The sequence below is a fragment of the Podarcis melisellensis genome, assembly GCF_964234715.1.
Source record: "Podarcis melisellensis genome assembly, chromosome: 13".
In the NCBI taxonomy this organism is placed as follows: domain Eukaryota; kingdom Metazoa; phylum Chordata; class Lepidosauria; order Squamata; family Lacertidae; genus Podarcis; species Podarcis melisellensis.
In genome coordinates, this window is record NC_138545.1 from 2,909,212 (window position 1) to 2,935,090 (window position 25,879).

The following is a 25,879-nucleotide window of genomic DNA, read 5'->3' on the forward strand; positions in this document are numbered from 1 at the left end:
TCCTTCAACCGTTCCTCATCAGGCATGGTTTCCAGACCCTTCATCCTCTTGGTTGCCCACCTTGGCACAATATCCTTCTCTAATTGCGGTGCCCAACACAGGACTCCAGGTGTGGTCTGAGCATGGCAGGATAGCGTGGGACTATAACTTCCCTTAGTGATGTATGGAAGTGAGAGCTGGACCATCAAGAAGGCTGATTGCCGAAAAATGGATGCTTTTGAATTCTGGTGCTGGAGGAGACTCTGGAGAGTCCCATGGACTGCAACAAGATCCAACCTCTCCATTCTGAAGGAAATCAGCCCTGAGTGCTCACTGGAAGGACAGATCCTGAAGCTGAGGCTCCAGGACTTTGGCCACCTCATGAGAAGAGAAGACTCCCTGGAAAAGACCCTGATGGAGGGCCCAAAGATGGAGGGCCCAAAGAGAAGGGGACGACGGAGGACGAGATGGTGGGACAGTGTTCTGGAAGCTACCAGCATGAGTCTGACCAAACTGCGGGAGGCAGTGGGAGACAGGAGTGCCTGGCGTGCTCTGGTCCAGGGGGTCACGAAGAGGCGGACACGACTCAACAACTAGATAGCAACATGACTTCCCTTCATTGGGACACTAGACTTCTCTCGTCGCTGAGCTATGGCCAAATCTTCTAGCAAGAGAACCAAGATTCTAGTCCTCACTGTTCTGAGCGAAGGGCTGGATTAAAGAAGAACTCAGGATGCTGAATCAGGACATTCTCCCACCTGTATTTGGGTTACTGGGAGGAGTTTGGAGGCAGAAGCCAATCCCCGAATATACAATTATTCCTCATAGGCCTCTGAGCCTCACCCCACCTGGCGGGGTGGGGGAATGACAGCTGATTAAGAAAAGCAACCCCAGTTTCCAGAGTACAACTCCCACGAGATTCCCAGAGAAAAAGACTGCAACTGTCCCTTGGCTCAGAATGCAAAAAGAGAGAGCGAAAGAAAACTTCCTGGAAAATCGGCCCTTTTCCTGATGTGTTTCTTGTCCAGGAGGGCGGTGGGGTGTGTGAAGGGAGGGCAGGAAGAGTCACGAACCCCTCCAGGACTCCTATTCCTTCTTGCGCTTGTCCACGGGGACGTTCCAGTAATAAATCAGCTGTCCCGTGATGATGCTGTTGCAGGACGCGGCCACGACGTAGGTGAGAGCCATGAGGGGGTCTCCCGTCTCCTGCGGGGTGGGGAGAGGGCAAATGAGGCAGGTTTGTTGATTTTATTTGCACCCTAACTTCACCCCCCCCCGATGCCTGCCTGCCCAAGCTGGGATGCGAGGCGGCTTCCAGCGTTTTTTAAATTAAAAAACAACAACATCTAGACCCCACCCATGCTCCACTGCAATGCAGAAAGCAACGGGGGGGGGGTGTTGATTTTTTGCAAGCCCCATGACTCCTTGCTTTGCTTCGGGGCTGGGCTGCTAGCTTTTAATAATAATAATAATAATTTATTATTTATACCCCGCCCATCTGGCTGGACTACCCCAGCCACTCTGGGCGGCTTCCAGCAAAATATTAAAATACCGTAATGCATCAAACATTAAAAGCTTCCCTAAACAGGGCTGCCTTCAGATGTCTTCTAAAAGTCTGGTAGTTGTTGTTCTCTTTGACATCTGCTGGGAGGGCATTCCACAGGGTGGGTGCCACCACCGAGAAGGCCCTCTGCCTGGTTCCCTGTAACTTGGCTTCTCACAGGGAGGGAACTGCCAGAAGGCCCTCGGCACTGGACCTCAGTGTCTGGGCTGGACGATGGGGGTGGAGACGCTCCTTCAGGTCTACTGGGCCTTTGAGGCCATTTAGGGCTTTCAAGGTCAGCACCAACACTTTGAATTGTGCTTGGAAACGTACTTGAATGATGCCTCTCTGCCCTCCCCACCCGCCCCGGGCAGGTGAACCCCGGCCTACCTGAATGGAGGTGAAGATTCGGGCCAGAGTGCCCGCAAAAAGCAGGAAGGCTGTGATGGCGGAGAGCTGTCCTGTGTGGCCGTTGCGGTAGTTTGTGGCTGCTTGCAGGAGCTGTTGGGGGCACAGGGAAGACGTGTGACGTTTTATTTATTTATTCAATTTATGCACTGCCCTATACCTAGACGTCTCAGGGCGCTTCGCAACAAGAGAACATATAAAATCAAATCAAAAACAATAAACCATTTTTTTAAAACCCCCTAAAAGAACCACATTCTAAAAGGGTGTTGGATGTCAAGAAGATCAACCACAGGCCTGGTGAAAATGAAATTTGTGGAATGCTCTTCCCTGGGGAGAGCATTCCACAAATGAGGAGCCACTGCAGAGAAGGCCCCGTTCTTGTGTTGCCACCCTCTGGACCTCTCAAGGAGGAAAAACACAAAGAAAGGCGTCTGAAGGTGATCTTAGGGTCCGGGCCAGTTCATATGGAAAGAGACGGTCTTTGAGGTATTGCGGTCCTGAGCCATTTAAGGCTTCAAAGGTCAAAACCAGCACTTTGATTTGGGTCTGGAAACATCCTGGGAGCCAATGCAGATCTCTCAGGACCGGTGTTATGTGGTCCCGGCGGCCGCTCCCAGTCACCAATCTAGCTGCCGCATTCTGGATTAGTTGCAGTTTCCGGGTCACCTTCAAAGATAGCCCCATGTAGAGAGCATGGCAGTAGTCCAAGCAGGAGATAACCAGAGCATGCACCACTATGGCGAGACAGTCTATGGGTAGGTAGGGTCTCATCCTGCGTACCAGATGGAGCTGGTAGACAGCTGCCCTGGACACATAACTGACCTGCACCTACCTCCATGGAGAGCTGAGTCCAAAATGACTCCCAGGCTGCACACCTGGTCCTTGAGGGGCACAGTTGCCCCATTCAGGACCAGGGTGTCCTCCACACCTGCCCACCTCCCGTACTTCTGTCTTGCTAGGATTCAACCTCAATCTGTTAGCTGCCATCCATCCTCCAACCGCCTCCAGACACTCACACAGGACCTTCACTGGTTCTGATTTGAAAGAGAGGTAGAGCTGGGTATCATCCGCATATTGATGAACACCCAGCCCAAACCCCCTGACGATTTCTGAGATCGGTGTGCTTTGGGGGAGCCATCTCCAGCACACACACACACCTTGCCTCTTAGTGGCCCCCAGGGCAGTAACACCCACTTTGCTCCCCAAAGGTAAAGGAACCCCTGACCATTAGGTCCAGTCGTGGCCGACTCTGGGGTTGCGGCGCTCATCGCGCTTTACTGGCCGAGGGAGCCGGCGTACAGCTTCCGGGTCATGTGGCCAGCATGACTAAGCCGCTTCTGGCGAACCAGAGCAGCGCTCGGAAACTCCGTTCACCTTCCCGCCGGAGCAGTACCTATTTATCTACTTGCACTGGTGTGCTTTCGAACTGCTAGGTTGGCAGGAGCAGGGACTGAGCAACGGGAGCTCACCCCGTCGTGGGATTCAAACCGCCGACCTTCTGATCGGCAAGCCCTAGGCTCTGTGATTTAACCCACAACACCACCCGTGTCCCTTTTGCTCCCCAAACAACAGCACAAAACATCAGGCAGGTTGGCAGTCTTTAGAGGAACGAGAGGGATAAGGAGCGGTGCAGAGTTTGAGACTCAGGCAAGCGGGCCCGCCTATGGGGCAGAGTTTCTCTGCTGCCCACACCCCCGGGTGCCCCTTACCCTGCTTGTTATGACAGCGGGCATGTTGAACGCCTGGAGCGCTGTCACGACCCCCACGGGTGTGAGTGAGGAGAGCAGGAGTGCCAGGACTCCGAAGTAGACGAGCAGGAAGGTCACACCTAGGGGTTGAAACAAAAGACGTGTCACGAAGGCAGCCCCGCAACCTGGCTTTAAGAATATAAGGAGGGATGATATATACCGTATTTTTCGCTCTATAGGACACACTGGACCATAGGAGGGGGAGATCAGGAAAAATTTTTTTTATTGTACTCCCCCTCAAAAACAAGGTCTGTTCAAGAGCAGGCCTTGCCGCTGCCCCCCGAGCTTGTGGGGCTGGCGGTGGGGGAAAGCAATGTTTTCCCCCCTGCCAACTTCAAAGATCCCTGAAGCCTTTGGAGTGCAGCCATCCCGAAGCTAGAACAGCGAGACGGAGGGCTGTGCAGCGCCCCGTCTCACTGTTTTGGTGTGGTGGCCTGGGATTCCGATTCTGAGAGTGAACCGGAGGAATCCCAGCCGGCACAGGAGTCCCCACCTCCAGGACCGGCTGAACTGGGGCAGGGCCTTGATTCTGAGGAGCCTGCACCTGGGCCGGATCCTCAGGAGCAGGCACCAGGTGAATCCACTCTGGCCCCAGAGGTGGTTGAGGACTCAGTGCCTACAGGTGAGCCTCCCCCGGGGCCCAGTAACCCTTCAGCCTCTCCTGAACTGCAGAGGCTCAGGGCAGAGAGGCGAAGGGAACTGGTTTCTCCCAGGAGGAGTGCTCGCCTCCAGGCCAGGAGAGGTGGGTCTCCTGGGGGCCGGGACCGCCCCTGGCCTCAGAGAAGATAAAGGCCAGTCAACCCGGTCCCAGGTTGCGGGAGCAACGTCGTCATTGAAGAGCTGTTTCGGCCAACATCCAGTCCTGTTCCTCCAGCGTTCCTGTTCCCCGCCCGGCTTCCTGCTTCTGATCTTCGAGTGTTCCTGTCCCTACCCGGCTCCCTGCTACGGACCTCGCCCCGCACCTTGGGGACTATTTCCAGGCTAGTGACTCAGGACTGAACCTTGACCACGGTAGCAGTAACCTTCCCCCCGGGACCAGCACATTTGGCTTCGGGGACAGCCTTTCAAGCCTCCGCAAGGCGGCAGGGTGCCTTCACCACGCTGCCCTGAGGAGGTTTTGCGCAGCTATCCCAAAGCTAGAACAGCTTTGGGCTGCTGCCTGCTATCCGCAAGACTTCTGAGCCTGGCGGGAACTCCCACCGAGCTCTGAAAGCTTGTGGATAGCTGTGCAAAGCCTGGAGTGCGCAGCGCCACGCTCCCTGCGCTTCGGGCTGCAGGCAGCTATCCGCAAGCTTGCGGAGCCCGGCGGGAGTTCCTGAAGGCTTGCAGATAGATTCCTGAACAGTGGCGTAGCGTGGGTTGTCAGCACCCGGGGCAAGGCAAGTAATTTGCGCCCCCTAACCCGTGGATTTGCGCCCCCTAACCCGTGGATTTGCGCCCCCTAACCCTAACCTAACCCTAACCCCCAGATGTTGCGCCCGGTGCGGCTGGCCCCCCCTGCACCCCCCACGCTACGCCACTGTTCCTGAAGCCTGGAGAGCGAGAGGGGTTGGTGCGCACTGATCCCCCTCGCTCTCCAGGCTTCAGCGAAAGCCTGCATTCGCTCCATAGGACGCACACACATTCCCCCTTCGTTTTTGCAAGGGGGAAAGTGCGTCCTATAGGGCGGAAAATATGGTAATTGCTTCATAAACTGAAAATAAAATTTTACAGACGATGACCTGTATACATAAATCACTTTACAAAAATTATAAACTATAGTACAAACAGGAATGAACTCTTTTTCATTACTGCTTGTATTTTCGTTTACAATTTTTGTTTAGTTTATGAAGCAATTATATATCATTCCACCACGCCGATGAAGAATTCTATGAAACGGGGGTCTATATTCGGAATCACTGTGTTGGACATCACATTTGATGAATGCACAAAGCTTCACAGCTTGTCTTTCATCGTACAACGTTCTGGAACCTCGCTTCATTTAAAGGTTTTCAGAGACTTTGAGACTAAAGATTTCATTTTGTACTTGATATGGTTTGAAGGAATTCTATAGAGATTGTCTACTGCGTGTGTACATGGTCATCGCGTTGCCTAGTAGCCATCGATAGCAGCCTCTCTTCCTAACTGGAGAAATCCAATCTCCTTTTAAAGCCTTCCAAGTTGGTGGCCATCGCGGCTGCCTCCTGCAGGAAGGAGTTCCACAGTTTAACTGTGTGCCGCACAAATAAAAGAAGATTTATTTGTCCTTTCGACATTCCAGCTTCTTCTTTTTTAAAATAATTTTTATTAAAGATTTTACATTACAAAAAATGGAAAAACAAACAAACAGAAAAAAGAAAAAATATCAAACAAAAATTGTTAAAAACAATCAATCTTTCCATCTCCTTATTTTTCATTTACTTGTTTCTTGGACCTCCTCATACCACCCTTTTTTGTATTCCAAATCAAATTATTAATTCAACAATTTCTTTCCCTCTTTTTACTACCCAGATCTTATTCTTAAATTATTAGAATCTTAGATTTTTACTTATATAAACCCATTTTTTCATATGCTTTTAACCCATCACAGCTAGAAACCACTTAGTTCCAATCCAACATTATTCTAAAATTCCTTAATTTTACAATATCTCTGTAAATAGTCTTTAAATTTCTTCCAATCTTCCTCCACTGACTCTTCTCCCTGGTCTCAGATTCTGCCGGTCATTTCCGCCAATTCTATGTAGTCCATCACCTTCATCTGCCATTCTTCCCGGGTGGGTAGATCTTGTGTCTTCCAATATTTTGCGATAAGTATTCTTGCTGCTGTTGTGGCATACATTAAGAAAGTTCTATCCTTCTTTAACACCGATTGGTCAACTATGCCCAGGAGAAAGGCCTCTGGTTTCTTCAAAATGGTATATTTAAATACCGTTTTCAGTTCATTATATATCATCTCCCAGAAAGCCTTAATATTCCAGCTTCTTGGGCGTCTACGGGCTTTGAGTGTTATGAGAGGGGGATGAAAAGCTTTCTTCATGCCAGGCATAATTTTATAAAAATTCTATCGCATCGTCTCTCCCATCCAGTTTACAGAATCAAAACAAGGCACGAGGGGCTAAACGTACGTGCTACACATACAGCATGCATTTAGAATTCCCGAAATTCCTGTGGATCGCTCAGCAGAGTCCACAGCGTTGGCCAAAGCGAGGCTTGGGTTATCGTTGTAGCTCATGAACGGGAAGGAAGAAAGCAGCTTCGGGGTGCGGGAAGGGCCTAGCTGAAAGCCCAAAGCTTGGTCTGGTTAGGATCCAGGGCTGCTGAGCACCAGGGCTTAAGGGATGCAAAGTTTTGCCTTAGCCAAGTCTCCTGCCTCCAACAGGGGACAGCCAGATAACCCCCAAAGCCCACAGACGTCGCTGCGGTTCGCTGTCTCTGAAGATGGAGTTTCTGCTTGGCTGTTTTGGCTAACAGCTCTCGAACGCAGGATAGCTCAGTTGGCACTGCTGATAACGCCAAGGTTGCAGGTTCGATCCCCGCGTGGGACAGCTGCATATTCCTGCCTTGCAGGGGGTTGGACTAGATGACCCCAGGAACCCCCTGCAACTATGATTCAATTAAATGAACTCTAGACTCTGGTTCCAAACTCACCTCGTCCTGTGTGACCCCCGAAATGCTGGATTAGGAATCCGATGGCCACAGTTTGCAACATGAGGAAGAAAGCCTCGCCCCAGGAACTGTTGTTTGGGTGGGTGGGAGGAAAGAGAGAGATGTGTTAGGGGAGAAATGAAATCTCTTGATCCAAACTCTTTTTCCAGGCAGGTAACAGCTCCTTCAAGGTATTTTATTTATACCCCGCCCTTCCCGGTTCAAAAACCAGGCTCAGGGCGGCTAACAACAAATTTAAAACACTTAATTATAAAAGAAGCATAAAATACAGTATAAAAACATGAATAACAATACAATTCAAAAATAAAAAATCAATTAGATAATCCCCGGGGCTAGCTGGCTGAATTGGTCTTACTTGGGCCAGTGAGGAGGCCAGGGGAGAATTAGCTGTGGGGTCTCAGAGCCGGTGATCTTCATAAAAAGGGGAGGAAGAGGAATAAAAGATCAGGCTAAGTTCAAATTGAAAGCCAGGCGGAATAGCTCTGTCTTACAGGCCCTGCGGAAGGAGGTTAAATCCTGCAGGGCCCTGGTCTCCTGGGACAGAGCATTCCACCAGGTCGGAGCCACCACTGAGAAGGCCCTGGCCCTGGTGGAGGATAGTCTGACTTCCTTAGGGCCCGGGACCTCTAAGCTATGGACCTTAAGGTCCTCTGTGGGGCAGACCAGGAGAGGCAGTCCTGTAGATACGAGGGCCCTAGGCCACAAGGGGAAGACAGTTGGAAGTGTTGGGTTCGGAAAAGGGCAGGGCAATGGGGGTGCAACAGAAATTTGGGATGGGGCGGGATGTGGGTCCCAAAACACCACTGCTTGAAGACGTTCAAGTTGAAGAGGGGGTGCCAGATGATTCTGCGTATGTCCCAGCCCCTGCTCAGTTTGCGGACTGAATCACAGAATTGTAGATTTGGAAGGGATCCTGGGGGTCATTTAGTCCAGCCCCCTGAAATGCAGGGATATTAGGAATTAATTGCAGCCCTGTTCAGGGAAGCTTTTAATACATTTTAATGTATTTTTAATCTTTGTTGGAAACCGCCCAGAGTGGCTGGGGAAACCCAGCCAGATGGGAGGGAGAACAAATAAATTATTATTATTATTATTATTATTATTATTATTATTATTATCATTATTATTATTATTATTTCTGGGAGTTCTGTAGCTCGCAAGCTGAAGACACAGCTTCAAAAGCAGGGGAGTCCGCCACCTTCCGAGGTCATAGGATTGCTGGGGGTAGCTCATCGGTACAGCATGGTGCTCTTAAACTCAGGGTCCTGAGTTCAAGTTAGGCAAAGGATCCCTGCATTGCAGCGGGCTGGGCTAGATGACCATCGGAGGGCCCTTCCAACTCTTTGGTACTATGAATCGCAGCTATAGAAAGGCCTCGGGCGCTGCGAAATACCTGAACGGAAAAGCGTTGGCGATGCTGTAGGCCATGGTGCCGGTGATGGCAAGCAGCTCCAGGAGGATTGAATGGAAGCTCAGCCCCTCAGCGCTCTTGGCCCCCAGGATCTTGAAGATCTGGGGCAGCTTCACTGCAGAAAGAGGGAGGGAGAAGTAGTCAGAGTCCCGCTCTGTTCCGCCTCGGTCAGACCTGTGTCCAATTCTGGGTGCCATAATTTGAGGATATTGAGAAGTGGGAGGTGTTTAGGCCAGAGAAGAGGATATAGAGAGGGGATTATATGTGTGTGTTATTGGGTTGTTGTTTTATTTTGTGTGTGTGTGTGTGTGTATATTGAGGTTTTTATGTTGATCTTGTTCTGTGAACCACCCTGAGACCTACGGGTATGGGGCAATATACAAATCTATCTATCTATCTATCTATCTATCTATCTATCTATCTCTATCTCTATCTATCTATCTATCTATCATCTATCTATCTATCAATCATCTATCTATCTATCTATTTCACCTCTCAGTCTTCTTTTATTATGGTTCTTAGTATTATTACTATAAGTACTATTTATTAAACTTATTGGGTTTTTTCTTACCAATGTAAGTCAAAACGACACACACACATATATAAAGGTAAATGGACCCCTGACCATTAGGTCCAGTTGTGGCCGACTCTGGGGTTGCGCACTCATCTCGCTTTATTGGCCGAGGGAGCCGGCGTACAGCTTCCAGGTCATGTGGCCAGCAGGACTAAGCCGCTTCTGGCAAACCAGAACAGCGCACGGAAACACCGTTTACCTTCCCGCCGGAGCGGTACCTATTTATCTACTTGCACTTTGACGTGCTTTCAAACTGCTAGGTTGGCAGGAGCAGGGACTGAGCAACGGGAGCTCACTCCGTTGCGGGGATTCGAACCGCTGACCTTCCGATCAGCAAGTCCTAGGCCTAGGCTCTGTGGTTTAACCCACAGCACCACCCGCGTCCCATATATATATATATATACATATATATATATATGCACACACACACACACATATATATAGACACACACACACGCACATATATACACACAAACATATATAGACACACACACACACACACACATATACATATATAGACACACACACACACACACACGCACACACACACACACACATATATACACACACAAACACACACACACACTCTGCAGAGAATGCACATGCACAAAACCAAACAGAAAAACCTTTTTAAAAAACCTTATAGTTTATATTAAAAGTCAGATTATCTGACTGGGAAGTCCCGGTGTCCGTACCCATGAGGGAACCAGCCACGATGGCAAATCCGAGGCCCTTGCTGATGAAGATTTTGAGGCATGGAACTGAAGGAACAAGGGGAGAGAGACAAAAGGATACAAAACATAATTAATTGCTAACAGTGATGCTTTTTTCTTTTAAAATACTCCCGTGATGCGGGACATAAATTCCAATTTCTGCACTTAGCAAAAAGCTCCATGAAGGAGCAGCAGCCTTGCTTTCTGCATGGCAGGCAGACATTCCACCGGTGAGGTTTCCCTCATCACTTCACCTGCTAGAAGTCTACCTGACAGGCGCCTAGCCAATGACAGCCCTGCTTGAGGGGAAAGGGGCGGGGCTTAAAAGCTCCTCGGTTGCCATATGAGCTTCGTGCCCCAAACCAACATGGCGCCGAGAGCCTCCACTGTGCTTCGTCCATGAGCCTTTTTAAGAGGCGATAAACAGCAGCTTCGTATTGAAAGGGTTTTTTTTTAAAAAAATAAGCTTTTCTCCCCCTAAAGGATAGTTTCATTTGTAATTCTAGGGCCAAATGTTAATAAAATTTAAAATCTCGGGGTACTTCCGCCCGGCTGCAAGGTGAGGGAAGACACGAGGCCCGGAAACGGAGCCGACTGCTACTTCCGCCCTCTACCAAAATGGCCACCGGGGTACGATTTCGCCCTTCACCAAAATGGCGCCCAGTCGCCCCCCACAGGACACTTCCGCCAGGCCAGGCGTTGCTACGGCGACGACGTGACGGGTCCCCGACAGGACAAAAAGGGCGTCGAAGAGCGCGCGACTCACTGTGCAAGAGGTTGAGGCTGAGGAAGAGCTCGTCGTAGCAGTTCTCCGGGAGGAAGTGCGGGACCAGCAGGCCCTTCAGAGCCGTCGACGCCGCCATTTTGACGAGCAAATGAAGCTGGGCGAAACTTCCGCCTCCATAACCCCTACGGGCCCGAGAGCGAGCGAGAGAAACGCCTTCCCCTAGTGCGCATGCGCGGCGTCTCCCACCTGCCCGGCGGCCATTTCAACCTTGCCGACCAATGCGCAGGCGCGCCTCGTGCGGGCCGCCATTAAAAGATCTGCGCGTGCGCACAGCGGCGGCGGGCGCCTTAACACGCGCATGCGCATTCCCTGTGGGACTTCTGTGTGCGGTGTGGCTCCTCTGCGCATGCGCCGTTTTTAGCCTGGCATCCTTTGCCAGCGCCCTGAGCTGAGGTGCCGCTTTCCCATTGGCTGGGCAAACTTTGGTCAAGGGACAAAATGGCCGCCACGCCTGGGCAGCCATCTTGCCAACCAAGTGGCACCCCTGGCCCAGGGAGGGGCGAGGAGGCGCCCCAACTGCTGCCCACCCTCAGCCGGGGCACTGTGGCACTGTGCCTCCTCTACTACATGCGCCTCCAGAGGGGACGGCGCCTGAGGGAGGCCGCCCGACGTCGCCGCGCCGCTCGCCACCGCCGGGCCCAGGCCCGCCACCGCCAGCGCTTCGCCCTGCTGTGGCTCTGCCGGACGTTGGCCCGGGCGCCCGGCCTGGCGGGCTTCTGCCAGGACCCTGGCAGCGGCGGAGACGGCCTTCCCCGGCTGCTGCGGGAGCGGCGCCTGTGGAGCAAAGCCCGCAGCTCGGCCTTCTGGGAAATCGTGCGCGCCAAGGCCTTCAGCCAATGGGAGTGGGTGGAAAACTTCCGCGTCTCGCCGGGCACCTTCGACTACCTCTGCGCCCAGCTGCGCGGAGCCATCCAGCGGCGCGACACCAACATGCGCCGCGCCATCCCGGCCGACGTGCGCCTGGCCATGACGCTGTGGCGCTTGGGCGCCTGCACCGAGTACCGGGCGGTGGAGCAGCTCTTTGGCGTCTCCCGCTCCACCGTCTGCAAGATCCTGCGCGACGTCTGCGAGGCCGTGGTGGGCATCCTCACGCCGCTCTACGTGCGCCCACCGGACCCTGCGGAAGTGGCCGCGGGCAACGGCTTCCCCTTGCCCCAGCTGGCCGGTGTGCTGGGGTCTCTGCACGTCCCCATCCGCGCGCCCAACGAGAACGCCGCCGGCTACTACAACCGCCACGGCTGGCACTCGGTGGTGGTCCAGGCCGCCGTCGATTCCCGCGGCTGCTTCTGGGACATCAACGTCGGCTGCCCGGGACGGGTGACGGACACCCAGGTTCTGTGCACGTCAGAGCTGTACCAGCGTGCGCAAGAGGGCGAGCTCTTTTCGGGGGCGTCCCAAGCCATCCGAGGCGTGCAGGTGCCCGTTTACCTGCTGGGCGGCTACTCCTACCCGTTCCTCCCGTGGCTCATGAGGCCCTACCGGGACGAGGTCCTAACTCCCGCCCAGCACCGCTTCAACGAGTACGCCGCCGCCGCACGGACCGTGGTGGGGGTGGCCTTTGGCCGCCTGCGGGGACGCTGGCGCTGCCTCACCAAACGCAACGACACCGACGTCTCCTTCCTGCCCACCCTCATCGCCGCCTGCTGCACCCTCCACAATGTCTGCGAGGCGCGAGGGGACGTTTTCCAACCCTGCTGGATGGAGCACCACGCTGACGAACAGCGGGAGGAACACCTGTTCGACGACGGAGGGGAGGAGGAGGAAGATGCGGAGGCCGTGGCGATCCGTGACGCGCTGGCGTCAGCGCTGAGAGGCTGATTGGGGAAGAAGTGGAGGAGCTGCAAAACGCTCCTCTGGGAACAGAGCAGCTCGTGTCGCTGCGGGAATCCGCAGGCCATCAGGTTACACAGAACGTTTTGGCAGGCAAATCTGCCCTGGCTGGCAAGGGCTTGAGAAGAGTTGAAGAGTCCAAAACTGCCCCGTGGCGGCAGGCCGGCGCAGGCCAAGGCGCATGGACGCCATGCATTTTGAAGTTTAGCATTCGCCATCACCAACTTCCCTTGATAACGTTAGCAGCGGTTATTTCACCTGAATTGTGTTTCCGATCTTGAGGACTAGTGCCAAAAATGCAAGGGTGGGTTGGGAATAGGAGAAAAGCAGGATGGCTTGGGAGGGTGGGCATTGGGGGAGGCCGAATAATATTTGGAATTTGGAGGTTAGAAGTGAGTATGCCGTATCCAATTGGAAGGGAAGGTGGGTTTGGAGCATGCGGGAAGTGGGGAATACTGTTGTTGTTTAGTCGTGTCCGCCTCTTCGTGACCCCCTGGACCAGAGCACACCAGGCCCTCCTGTCTTCCACTGCCTCCCGCAGTTTGGTCAAACTCATGCTGGCAGCTTCAAGAACACCGTCCAACCATCTTGTCCTCCGTCATCCCCTTCTCCTTGCGCCCTCCATCTTTCCCAACATCAGGGTCTTTTCCAGGGAGTCTTCTCTTCTCATGAGGTGGCCAAAGTACTGGAGCCTCAGCTCCAATACTAGTCTTTAATAAAATACTAGTCTTTAATAAAATCTAGTCTTTAATGAAATACTGTACTAAATATTAAATACTAGTCGTTAATAAAATACTAGTCTTTAATAAAATCTTTCTATGTCATGTGCTTCCTGCGTTGAGTTAAAAACTGCGACGTCTGTAGTTTTTCAGGTTAAGCTATTACAGCTCTTGGAACAAGGGAAGCATCTGTGTGTATGGAATAGATTCTGATTTCCAGAGCCATTGTGGTCTGGTGGTGAAAGCGTCAGACTAGGGTCTGGGAGACACGGGTTCAGATCCCCACTGGGCCGCGAAACTCCTTGGGTGTGTGAGCTTGGACCAGTTTGTCAGTTTCAGCCTAATCTTACAGGGTTTGTTGTGGGGATCAAATGAGATGCGCTTAATCTTACAGGGTTTGTTGTGGGGATCAAATGAGATGTGCTGGGCGCAGTACAGGCACATAAAAGCCAGAGACGTCTAAACTAATCTCTCCGTCCAGGCAAGGTAGAGGTATTGTCACAGCCATGTGACTTTCCAGGCAAGTTTGGAAACCTGGTCAAAGGTCAGGAGCGGTGGGATTGGGGATGGAGGGTTTGTAGGATCCTGGTGAGGCCATGAGACTTCAATAAGCTGTGCTGCCTCGCTGTACACTCTTCCCAGCCCAGAAATGTCATTGTTGACCTTTGGGAATTGCCCTTTCTACTCCTCGCACTCGGGTCAAGGAGGAAAAGAAATCACCAATACCTGAATAATTTTCAAAGGTATTTATTTATTTGACCTGTTGTGAGCGGTGGGGTGTTCCGCCCGAAGAGCTTAGGATCAGCGCACTTTGCGTATGAAGTTGGGGTTCTTGAGTCCCCCTGAAGGGTTCGCAGAGCAGAGCAGATGGAAGGGCTTGAGGAGCAATCTGGAGGAGCTTATAAGGTGTACTTTTAGAATGCAAATGCACCATTTCGGAATATTTATGGTATGTGCACCAGTTCTTAATACAAGTTTTTGGGAAGAGTCCCACACCCAGATAATGCTTTTCGTGGTCAGTGCAAATACTTTGCCCAAACACTTGATCTTAACAAGATAGTTGCTCCAGAAATAAGCCTGGCCTCGTTTCACTTGAGATTGGAGGTTTTTAAGCAGAGGTCGGACGGCCGCCTGTCAAGGGGTTCCATAGCTGCATTCCCGGGGGGCGGGTTGGACTAGATGACCCTTGGCGATCCCAGCAGTACAATTCTGTGATTCTCCTCCCAGGTTTAAAGTGCAGTCTGGCAGAAGTGAGATGTAACCGCCCCTTAGCCCACAAATTGCACCTTTGTGCAGAAACGTATTGTCCTTTTCACTTCCCCCAGGTGTGCGAACCAGCAGTCCAAGCGAGTGAATGAAACAGGTGTGAGTCTAGCAGCTCGGAGAACTCCCACCCCACCCCTGGAGGGGGGGTGTCAACCCCCTGTCCCCCTGTTGCAGAAAGACACCCCCCCTTTTAAAAAAACCCATTCTTGATTCCCTTTAGGCCCAGCTGTGTGTGGAAAACGGCTCCCCTTTAAATGGTTTGATAGCCCCTGTGGCTACGTGCTCGCCCAATCAAAAAGGCCACGACCACGATGAGGATGAGGACCAGAAGGAGGACGCCGATAATAATGGGCACCAGGAGTGTGCGTCTCTGCTCCGGGCAGACCTCGGCTGAAACAGGAAAAGAAGGAATTCAGTGAGGAGAGGAAGGAGATTTGGGATGTGCAAAACACCAAACTGGAGAGAGACTTGGCAAAAGGGCTGTGCCAAAAGGATGGCATGGAAAGTTTAGACTAACAGTGCATTGGATTATTAAGACACTGCACACTGAAGTATGGGGAGGCGGGTGGCACTGTGGGTTAAACCACAGAGCCTAGGACTTGCCGATCAGAAGGTCGGCAGTTCGAATCGACGGGGTGAGCTCCCGTTGCTCGGTCCCTGCTCCTGCCAACCTAGCAGTTCGAAAGCACACCAGTGCAAGTAGATAAATAGGTACCGCTCCAGCAGGAAAGTTAAACGGTGTTTCCGTGTGCTGCTCTGGATCGCCAGAAGCGGCTTAGTCCTGCTGGCCACATGACCCAGAAAACTGCGGACAAACGCTGGCTCCCTTGGCCAGTAAAGCGAGATGAGCATCGCAAGAGCCGGCCATGCCTGGACCTGATGGTCAGGGGTCCCTTTACATGGAAGTACAGCTGTTTAAAGAAAAGGAAATAAAGAACTGCCTGCGGTACGATGCAGGGAGTCTCTCACCTTCCCCAAATTTTCCTTCTTTAAGGTCAAAGGCCTGGACCCGCTCTTGCAGGGCGTTGAGACGAAAACCTTCCGCCAGGACCAAGGTGCGGTTCCGACACTGGTAAGAGTGTCCGAGTCTGGCCTCGAACTCGCGGAGAGAGGAATTGTCGGCTCTGAAGGATTTCGCTGGAGGGACAAAGAGAGCCGTCTGGGGCCTGTTGAACCACCCTTCTTGAATCTTAACACAGCATGTGGATTAATGCATAATCGCCTCTGGGAAGCCACAGCAAATCTCAGCCTATAGCCTACCTGGCAGAATCGGCGTGCGGGTTCACAGAACCGTACAGTTGGAAAGGGAACCCAGGGGTCATATATTCCAACCCTCCGGAACGGGACCGACCCCGATGGCTCTTTTTGCTCCACCCCGCAAAGGAGGAACAACACCCTCTGTTTCCTCCGTGATCCTTTTAGCTGCTGAAGGGATCTTGCCTGGATTCGCTTTCTGTTCCCTTATGCCTCCGAATCACCCTCTAAAATTTGCTGACGGGCTAAAGCCGTCGTAAACAGGCTTGCGGCTGGGATGGAACCCCATAAAAAAACATTTACAGGGCTTACTATGGACGTGGCATTTTTTAAAGAGCTGCACGGCAGACAGAAACTCAAACTGGTGTAGCGCCCGTGATTTGAGCATTTCCATGGCGCAATAGGCCTCGCCTCAAGAGGTCCATCAGCAATGATGGCGACCCCCGAATTCAGAGCCAGTCCCCCACAAATGACCTTACCTGCAGCCTGATGGAACTGGTACGTTAGGTAGGCCTGTACCCGACTCAGGTAGAATACATTTCTGGTGTAATTCTAAGGAAACAAAGAAATCTGGGTTTGTTTTTCCCGATGGACGCCCGTTTTAGGGTAGCACAGGCCGCAACTTAGGATCTGCGAGGTTTACGAGACAAATCCAATTCGCTGCCCCGCTGGAAGCACCCGTTCCAGATTAATTCCCACCCCCTGCCCTCCCTGAGCACTAGCACCAATAGCCTCCCAATGAACCATTTTGAAGTTTCAAACTTTAAAATAAAATCATGTTTTGTTCCTCCTCTCCAGTGTGGTGATTGAACTTCAACTGGGCGCGTATTTCTCCGAAGGGGAAGTGGCGGCTGAAATCAACACTTGTAATTTGGGGAAGAGGTGAGCGGAGTGGCGATGTGACCCGCGTTTCTAAAATATAAATAAATAAATGGAAACAAAACCTGTGTGGCGTGGAGAAAGCAGAGAGAGAAAGGTTTTCCTCTTTCATAACAACTAGAATTCGTGAAGCTGGAAGTTTGGAGGTTCAGGAAAGGCGAAAGGAAGTCCTTTTTCACGCAGCGCAAACTGCGGAACTCCAGTCCACTTGAATAGGATTGGACAAATACATGGAAGAGGATGGCTACTGGCCAAGATGGCTACGCTCGGCCCTCCATGGTCGGAGGCAGGAAATGCTTCTGAAAGCAGAGGGGGATTTGTGTTCGAATCAGTGTTTGTTGTCAGCTTCTGATTACGGCTTCTAGCCAGCCGCTGTGAGAACAGGATGCTGGACTGGAGGGGCCCGATTCATCAAAGTCTCCTTCGGTTCTTGGACTACTGCAATGTGCTTTACTTGGGGCTACCTTTGAAGGTGACCCGGAAATTGCAACTAATCCAGAATGCGGCAGCTAGACGGGACTGGGAGCGGCCGCCGAGACCTAAAAACACCAGTCATGAGAGATCTGCATTGGCTCCCAGTACGTTTCCGAGCACAATTCAAAGTGTTGGTGCTGACCTTGAAAACCCTAAACGGCCTCAAAGGCCCAGTATTCCTGAAGGAGCGTCTCCACCCCCATCGTCCAGCCCAGACACTGAGGTCCAGCTCCGAGGGCCTTCTGGCGGTTCCCTCCCTGCGAGAAGTGAGGTTACAGGGAACCTGGCACAGGGCCTTCTCGGTGGTGGCGCCTGCCATGTGGAACTGCCCTCCCTTCAGATGTGAAGGAAATAAGCAGCTATTCTATCTTTAAAAGACATCTGAAGGCAGCCCTGTTTAGGGAAGTTTATAATATTTAACGCTGTATTGTTTTTAAAACTTGATTGGGAGCCGCCCGGAGTGGCTGGGGAAGCCCAGCCAGATGGGTGGGGTATAAATAATAACTATTATTATACAGTGGTACCTCGGGTTAAGAACTTAATTCGTTCCGGAGGTCCGTTCTTAACCTGAAACTGTTCTTAACCTGAAGCACCACTTTAGCTGATGGGGCCTCCAGCTGCCGCAGCGCTGCCAGAGCACGATTTCTGTTCTCATCCTGAAGCAAAGTTCTTAACACGAGGTACTATTTCTGGGTTAGCAGAGTCTGTAACCTGAAGTGTATGTAACCCAAAGTACCACTGTATTATATTCTTAGGATGGGCTCAGCGCACGCCAGCAGGCTTCTGCCAAGCCAGTCTTTCTGGCCTCCGATGCAGCCGGCTCGAAGGACCTTTTTGCCAGAGAGTGACTCATGGCTTGGATCAGCCAGGAGTTTCAAGGCCAGATCGGCTTCCCAAATTGCAGCGGAGCTGTCTTGCCGCCCATGGCTGCTCTCGTGACGCACCTGAGCCCGCAGGCTGATGGGCGTGGGTCCGTACCACGCGGGAACGTTCGAGGGACCCGCCTTTCAAGAAAGACATTTGCGTTGGTGTTCTTGCCAGGTTAGGTTTGCTATGAGTGCATCAGTCATGCGCTGAACTCGGCCAGCTTTTAAAACAAACTCATCAGCTTTTAAAAGAAATTACCGTATTTTTTGCTCTATAAGACTCACTTTTTCCCTCCTAAAAAGTAAGGGGAAATGTGTGTGCATCTTATGGAGAGAATGCAGGCTGCGCAGCTATCCCAGAAGCCAGAACAGCAAGAGGGATTGCTGCTTTCACTGCTGTTCTGGCTTCTGAGATTCAGGATATTTTTTTTCTTGTTTTCCTCCTCCAAAAACTAGGTGCGTCTTGTGGTGTGGTGCGTCTTATAGAGCGAAAAATACGGTACGTTGCTCTGATTTTAAGATAAACACAGAGAGGGAAATGGTGCTGGAAAGTTTAATAGGTTAAGTGTTCCTGCTCCCCCAATTCCCATTTCATTCCCGAGCTTTCCCACCCAGGAAGGAAGACACACTTAATCAACTTGAATTGGACCTGATAATAACTTAAGCAACTTGAATTGGACCTGATAATAACTTAATCAACTTGAATTGGACTTGATAATAACTTAAGCAACTTGAATTGGACCTGATAATAACTTAAGCAACTTGAATCGAACTTGATAAAAATAATTTTAGATTAGATATTAGATTGGAAGTATCAAAGGTAAACACAGAGAGAGAGAGACAAGGCTAGATGCTCCAATTCTCTGGCGCCGTCCATTTAAACCGACGCCGTACCACTTTAAACGGTAATGACTCCCCTGGCCGAGAGAATGCTGGGAATTGTAGTTGTGGCAGATTTATGCCACAAAGTGCCATAGGAAGGCACTGGACATAGTAAAAGATCCATCGCATCCTGGTCACTGTCTCTTTGAGCTCCTGCCGTCGGGACGGAGATACAGGACGATGAAGACAAGAACGAGCCGTCTTAAGAACAGCTTCTTCTCCAAAGCGATCTCGGCCCTGAATGGGAAGCCTGGACTTTGAAAGTCATCTAATCTTCCTTGCTCTATTATACAGTATTGTTTTAATTAGTGTTTCTGTAGTTGTTTTGATTTTGTGTGGAGTGCCCTACCTGGGTGGATGGAGCAGCCAAGTAATTTCGTTGTCCCCGAGAGGGGGCAATGACAATAAAGATATGATGATGATGATGATGATGATGATGATGATGATTACTATTATTATTATTATTATTATTAATTGTTGGAGTACCTTTATTCCTCTCTCAGAGCTGCTATTCCCAGACTGGTTCCCTTCTCAGGGAATTGCATCTGGGAGTGGGATAGGGGTCTCCTTAACCCTCATTCTTTGGGACCAGAAGAAATTTGCAGAGAAGGAAAGGCTCAGAGAAATTCACAGAGAGAGGAGGTCTGCTTGTTGTTGGCCGCAGTCGTTCAATAGAACCTCCAAAGTCAGGGGCAGCGTACCTGTAAAGACCAGGCATTGGGGATATATACCTTCTCATGACCCCCGCCAGCTCCCCTCTCACCTTTCTGAAAGTAAAGAGAAGGTCGCCTTCTAGGAAATGCAGATGGAGGACGGCTGTCTGGTTGGTACAGTTCCCGGAAAACTCTGTGCGGTTGGGGTTCACTGCAAAGTCCCCCCAGACCTGGAAGAGAGGAAGAGTGAAGGTGTGTGAGAGAGAGCAGGACCCTGCAAATCCCTAGGAAATTCAGCTTGGACCTAGAGCAGGAGGGAGAAACTGGCACAAGCCCAACGTTCAGCCACGTCGCGCCCATTTAGAGAGCGACCCAAGAGTCCCGAGCGCTAGGCTCCTTTCTTTCTATAGCCATAGAAAGCTAAGGCTGTCGTCACGCATCTCCCGCTGGAGGATTTGAAGCTGAAAAGCAAGCTTAGCTGCTGCAGTCGGGTGGGAAGGGGAAAGCTCTAATAGCTTCCTCCATGAATTTGCCTCTTTTTAAAGCCCATCCGTGTTGGTGGCCATCCCCGTCTCCAGTGGGAAGGAGTTCCACAGTTCAACTCTGTGCTGCGAGAAGAACTTTCCGTTTTTCTTCCCACGTGTACATAAGCAGCAGCTTAGGAGAGGGTTGGGGGTTCCAGTCCACCTGCAGTGCACCACTCTGACCCAGATAATCCTGCCAGTACCCAGAGTGAGCCCTGACAGAATTGTAGAGGACCCCGTAGGGTCATCTAGCCCAACCCGCTGCAATGCAGGAATCTCAACACGTCGTGCCCCATCCAGTTTGAAATCATACCAGATCCTGCTTAGCTTTGCAAATGTGCCAGCAGTTTCATTGCTGCGCCACCAGAGTTTTTCTTTCCCTTTTGGAGAGTTCATCTCTATCTATCTATCTATCTATCTATCTATCTATCTATCTATCTATCATCTATCTATCTATCTCTCTCTCTCTCTCTCTCTCTCTCTCTCTCTCTCTCTCTCTCTCTATCTATCTATCTATCATCTACCTGTCTGTTTGTCTGTCTGTCTGTCTGTCTATCTATCTATCTCTATCTATCTATCATCTGTCTGTCTATCTATCTATCTATCTATCTATCTATCTATCTATCTATCTATCATCTATCTGTCTGTCTGTCTATCTATCTACTTGTCTATCTATCTATCTATCTATCTATCTATCTATCTATCTATCATCATCTATCTGTCTGTCTGTCTGTCTGTCTGTCTGTCTGTCTGTCTGTCTATCTATCTATCATCTAGCTATCTATCTATCATCTAGCTATCTATCATCTGTCTGTCTGTCTGTCTATCTGTCTATCTATCTATCTATCATCTATCTACCTATCTATCTATCTATCTATCTATCTATCATCTATCATCATCTGTCTGTCTGTCTGTCTATCTATCTATCTATCTATCTATCTATCTATCTATCTATCTATCTATCTATCATCTATCATCATCTGTCTGTCTGTCTGTCTGTCTGTCTGTCTGTCTGTCTGTCTGTCTATCTATCTATCTATCTATCTATCTATCTATCTATCTATCTATCTATCTATCATCTATCATCTATCTGTCTATCTATCATCTATCTAACATCTATCTATCTATCTATCTATCTATCTATCTATCTATCTATCTATCATCTATCTATCTATCTATCTATCATCTATCTATCTATCTATCTATCTATCTATCTATCTATCTATCATCTATCTGTCTGTCTGTCTGTTTATCTATCTATCATCTATCTGTCTGTTTGTCTATCTATCTATCTATCTATCTATCTATCTATCTATCTATCATCTATCTGTCTGTCTGTCTGTTTATCTATCTATCATCTATCTGTCTGTTTGTCTATCTATCTATCTATCTATCTATCTATCTATCTATCTATCTATCATCTAATGCTGTCCAGGGTTGTGAAGACTGCGGAGAGAATAATTGGGTGCACTCTTCCCACCTTGGATCACATCTACACTTCCAGGTGTCATAAGAAAGCTGCAGAGAAGAAGCTACAGGGTTATAAAGACCAGGACTAGCCGCCTGAGAAACACTTTCTATCCAAATGCGATTTTTGGTTTTAAATGCAGTGTAAGGTAGTCTCTATGGCAGTATATTGTATTTAATTATGGGGTATCAGAGTTTTTAGGGAGCTAACCAGGCTGGGATAGCAGGCTTGTTGGTTTTTGAATGTCTGATGTAGATTTTTTTCAATTGCGTTGTCCTGTATGGGACAATGACAGTCAAGATTATTGTATCATATCTATCTAATCTGCGTCTGTGTTGTGGCCATTGCTCAGGTTTTTTTTCTACATAGCCAGTTTCGTCTTTTCTCCGTGGGTTGCGCACTTCTACCTTCCCACCCCACAGGTCTCGCTTCCCTCTGAAGATCCTGAGGCTTCCAAGCCTGAACTGCAAAGCCACAGACTTCCTGAAGCATGCACAATTTTTATGAGTTTATTAAAGGCTGTTGAAAGGACAAGTGAGCAGAAGATGTTGCTGCATGCCGTAAATGGGGAAATGTGCAAATGACCCTCGGGATTGGATCCGCTGCATTTGGGAGGGCATTGTGGAACTGGAAGCACAGAATCATGGAATTGTAGAATTGGGGGGGACCCCAAAGGTCATCCAGTCGAACCCGCCTGCAATGTAGGACTCTCAGCTAAAGCATCCGCGACAGATAGCCATAAAGGGGCAATTGAAGCAATTGAAACCCCAATATTAAGTAACCTCCTCTAAGTGTGTATTTTCCTTTTCCCTAAAAAAAACTACAAAACGTATTAATATAAACACAGAATTTAAATACTGGGCTATACATATATTTATCAAGCAATCCTAAGAGGTCTGTTAAGGGCAGATGAAACTTTGCGACTCATTGCCGTCAAATCCTAGATAAAACCACATATAATTTGAGATTTTCATGAGGCCTAGAACCTCCAGGCATGTTTTATATGATCCTGCTTTCCCTTCATTTTTACATATTACAGCAGAACCGCCCTGTTCAAGCAAGTGTGTTGGCAGACGTGGAACTTAACCACCAGATAATTCTGATATTTTTCGCTTGGACTTTGCCACGTTAACCCTTTGTTTTAAAGTTTCGTTTCCCGTCTTTTGGCTTCACCTGCCGCCATAGCTGTTCTCTCGGCTTCCTGTTACATGGCGGGAAATTGAATCGGGAACCTTTGCCGAGGGAAACGGCGTCCTTCCCTGCCGCACGGAGGGGCAGGAAGGAGGCCGAGGGCAGGCGGTGGAACACACACACACACACACACACACACACACACACACACACACACACACAAACTTCCTGTCCTCTAACCACTAAGCTCCGCTGCCTGACAGTCCCCTCCCAGCGCAAGCTGCTGCGCCTGTGTCAATATGGAAAGGGAAAAAGGGGAAGCAGAAATGACCGCTCAGAGCTGGTCGGGCTCTTCCCGTCCCCCAAGAGCCCAGGCCGCCAGAACCTCCTTGCTCAACATTTCTCGTTCAGACACAACCACAGAATTGTAGACTTGGGAGGAACCCCGGTTTATCAGCTCCATCTGGTGCGCAGGATGAGACCCTCCCTGCCTGCAGACTGTCTCGCCTGAGTGGCGCATGCTCTGGTTATCTCCCGCTTGGACCACTGCAATGCGCTCTACGTGGGGCTACCTTTGAAGGTGACCCGGAAACTACAACTAATCCAGAATGCAGCAGCTAGACTGGGGACTGGGAGCGGCCGCCGAGACCACATAACACCAGTCCTGAAAGACCTGCATTGGTTCCCAGTACGTTTCCAAGCACAATTCAAAGCGTTGGTGCTGACCTTGAAAGCCCTAAATGGCCTCAAAAGCCCAGTAGACCTGAAGGAGCATCTCCACCCCCATCGTTTTGCCCGGACACTGAGGTCCAGCTCCGAGGGCCTTCTGGCGGTTCCCTCCCTGAGAGAAGTGAGGTTACAGGGAACCATGCAGTGGGTCTTCTCAGTGGTGGCGCCCGCCCTGTGGAACTCCCTCCCACCAGATGTCAAGGAAATAAACAACTACCAGATTTTTAGAAGACATCTGAAGGCAGCCCTCTTTAGGGAAGCTTTTAATGTTTAATAGGTTATTGTATTTTAATATTCCGTTGGAAGCCGCCCAGAGTGGCTGGAGAAACCCAGCCACATGGGCGGGGTATATATAATAATTATTATTATCCAGCCCAACCCAGAACCCCTGACAGGCAGCCATCCCGACCTGGGCTTGAAAGCCTCCGACAGAGGACAGGCCACAGCCTCCCGAGGTCACGGAATCGCCATCTCCCCAACAGCCACCCGGATCTCTTACCTCCTGCTTGGCCTTGTCGGTATAGCGGACTTGGAGCTGCAGCGCTGCTTGAACCCGCAAACACGGGTTCGAGCCCTTCGGGACCGCATAATCTCCAACGCGGACGACGGGTGGCTGCGTGGGCTGATGGGTGGGGGCGGGGTGTGGGGTGGTGCGGTTCCTTGGGTGTGCTGTGGGGTGCAGAGTGGTGTGGTTCTTGGGGTGCGGCGTGGTGTGTTTTGTGGGGTGGGCCGTGGTGTGTTTTGTGTGGTGTGCCGTGGTGTGTTTTGTGGGGTGGGCCGTGGTGTGTTTTGTGGGGTGAGCCGTGGTGTGTTTTGTGTGGTGCGCCGTGGTGTGTTTTGTGTGGTGCGCCGTGGTGTGTTTTGTGGGGTGGGCCGTGGTGTGTTTTGTGGGGTGGGCCGTGGTGTGTTTTGTGGGGTGAGCCGTGGTGTGTTTTGTGTGGTGCGCCGTGGTGTGTTTTGTGGGGTGCGCCGTGGTGTGTTTTGTGGGGTGCGCCGTGGTCTTGGTGAACGAGGGCAGCAGCGTAACCGACTTCTTGCGGTGCGGGCAGCCTGGGTCGGAGACATCGGCGCCAGAGCACAGCGGAGACTCCACAAATCCAGTCTCTTTCATGGCCACTTGGGACATATCCGTATATTGGGCAGAGCTGTAAGCTGGGCAGAGAGAGAGAGAGAGATGGAAACATCAGTTCTGGGCACCCATGAGTGACAGGCAAGCTTCCAGTCTCCCTAGCCCCTAACCCCAGCTCAACAACACCTCTCCGATCGACCTTCAGTGGTACCTCAGGTTACAGATGCTTCAGGTTACAGACTCCGCTAACCTAGAAATAGTACCTCGGGGTTAAGAACTTCAGGATGAGAACAGAAATTGCGAGGCAGCAGGAGGCCCCATTAGCTAAAGTGGTGCTTCAGGTTAAGAACAGTTAAGAACAGACCTCCGGAACGTATTCTTAACCCGAGGTACCGCTGTATTTATTAATTGAATCAAAACCTATCGCCTTTCCGTCCCACCAGTGGTTGCTCGGATGGTTCTTCTTCCTCAGTGAACGCACACAAGGCAGGCCCCCCAAGGTCGGTTTCGTGGCTGAACAGGGGTGGGATTTGAACCCGGGTCCGGGTCTCCCCCTAGTCCAACATCCAAACCACGCTGCCTCTTTTGAAGAGGAGTCAACAGGTTTTTCGGATCTCGGGCGAATGTGGACTCTCCTTGGAGGTTTTTAAGCGGAGGTTCGATGGACGCTTAGCTGAGATTCCTGCATTGCTTGGGGTGACCTTTGGGGTCCCTCCGAACACAGCAACTCTCTGGTTGCCTAACTCCTTTCTAAGCCACATGACAAAGGGAACCTGGAAGCCAGGCGTGGACAAATATATATGTACCAACCTGCCAGGAAGAAGCATCCGATGAGCCAAATTGAAGACATCGCAGCCGGTCCCATCTCTCCGAACGGGGCTCGATCCGCTGCACCTTTTCCGCCTCTCGCCCTGGGAGCCTCTGCTCGCTTCTGTCTCGTGCTCCCGCAGCTCTCAAATAAAGGGAAGGAAATGAAATTTGCTGCCTTCACAACCAGTGACTCAGTTGGGATGCTGAATTGCCAAATACCCAGCAGCCACGGGATCCGGGGGAGTTTTGCTTCCCCCGACACTCAACGCAGACGGCAGCTTAACCTTCTCTGTCGCCACTGTTGAGCTCTGCATCTTTTTCTACTTTTTAAATAAAAAACTGAAAGCCACAATTAACCTGGGGTTGAGGAGAGGCAGGCGGGTTCATCGCCCTGCCCAGCACAGGACAGGTGCAGTGGCGTCTGGGAGACAGGTGAGTGGACCTTTTAAAGCAGGCAAATAATAATAATAATATTTTTTTTATTTATACCCCGCCCTCCCCAGCCAAGGCCGGGCTC

At 50.8% G+C, this 25,879-nt stretch overlaps 2 protein-coding genes across 2 annotated transcripts; both read right to left on the reverse strand.

Moving 5' to 3' along the window:
• Positions 1–720: 720 nt before the first annotated feature.
• MPDU1 (mannose-P-dolichol utilization defect 1) lies at positions 721–10,964 on the reverse strand. The gene is made up of 7 exons (XM_081887121.1): positions 10,788–10,964; positions 10,004–10,069; positions 8,717–8,849; positions 7,306–7,391; positions 3,640–3,758; positions 1,913–2,023; positions 721–1,185 (listed from the first exon to the last, which is right to left on the reverse strand). Exons 1-7 carry the CDS (start codon positions 10,882–10,884, stop codon positions 1,066–1,068), a joined length of 732 nt encoding a protein of 243 aa, XP_081743247.1. The 5' UTR covers positions 10,885–10,964; the 3' UTR covers positions 721–1,065.
• Positions 10,965–14,088: 3,124 nt separating this feature from the next.
• On the reverse strand, positions 14,089–25,542 carry CD68 (CD68 molecule). The gene is made up of 6 exons (XM_081887019.1): positions 25,363–25,542; positions 23,983–24,635; positions 19,742–19,861; positions 16,357–16,429; positions 15,593–15,760; positions 14,089–15,013 (listed from the first exon to the last, which is right to left on the reverse strand). Exons 1-6 carry the CDS (start codon positions 25,415–25,417, stop codon positions 14,874–14,876), a joined length of 1,209 nt encoding a protein of 402 aa, XP_081743145.1. The 5' UTR covers positions 25,418–25,542; the 3' UTR covers positions 14,089–14,873.
• Between the last annotated feature and the right edge of the window lie 337 nt (positions 25,543–25,879).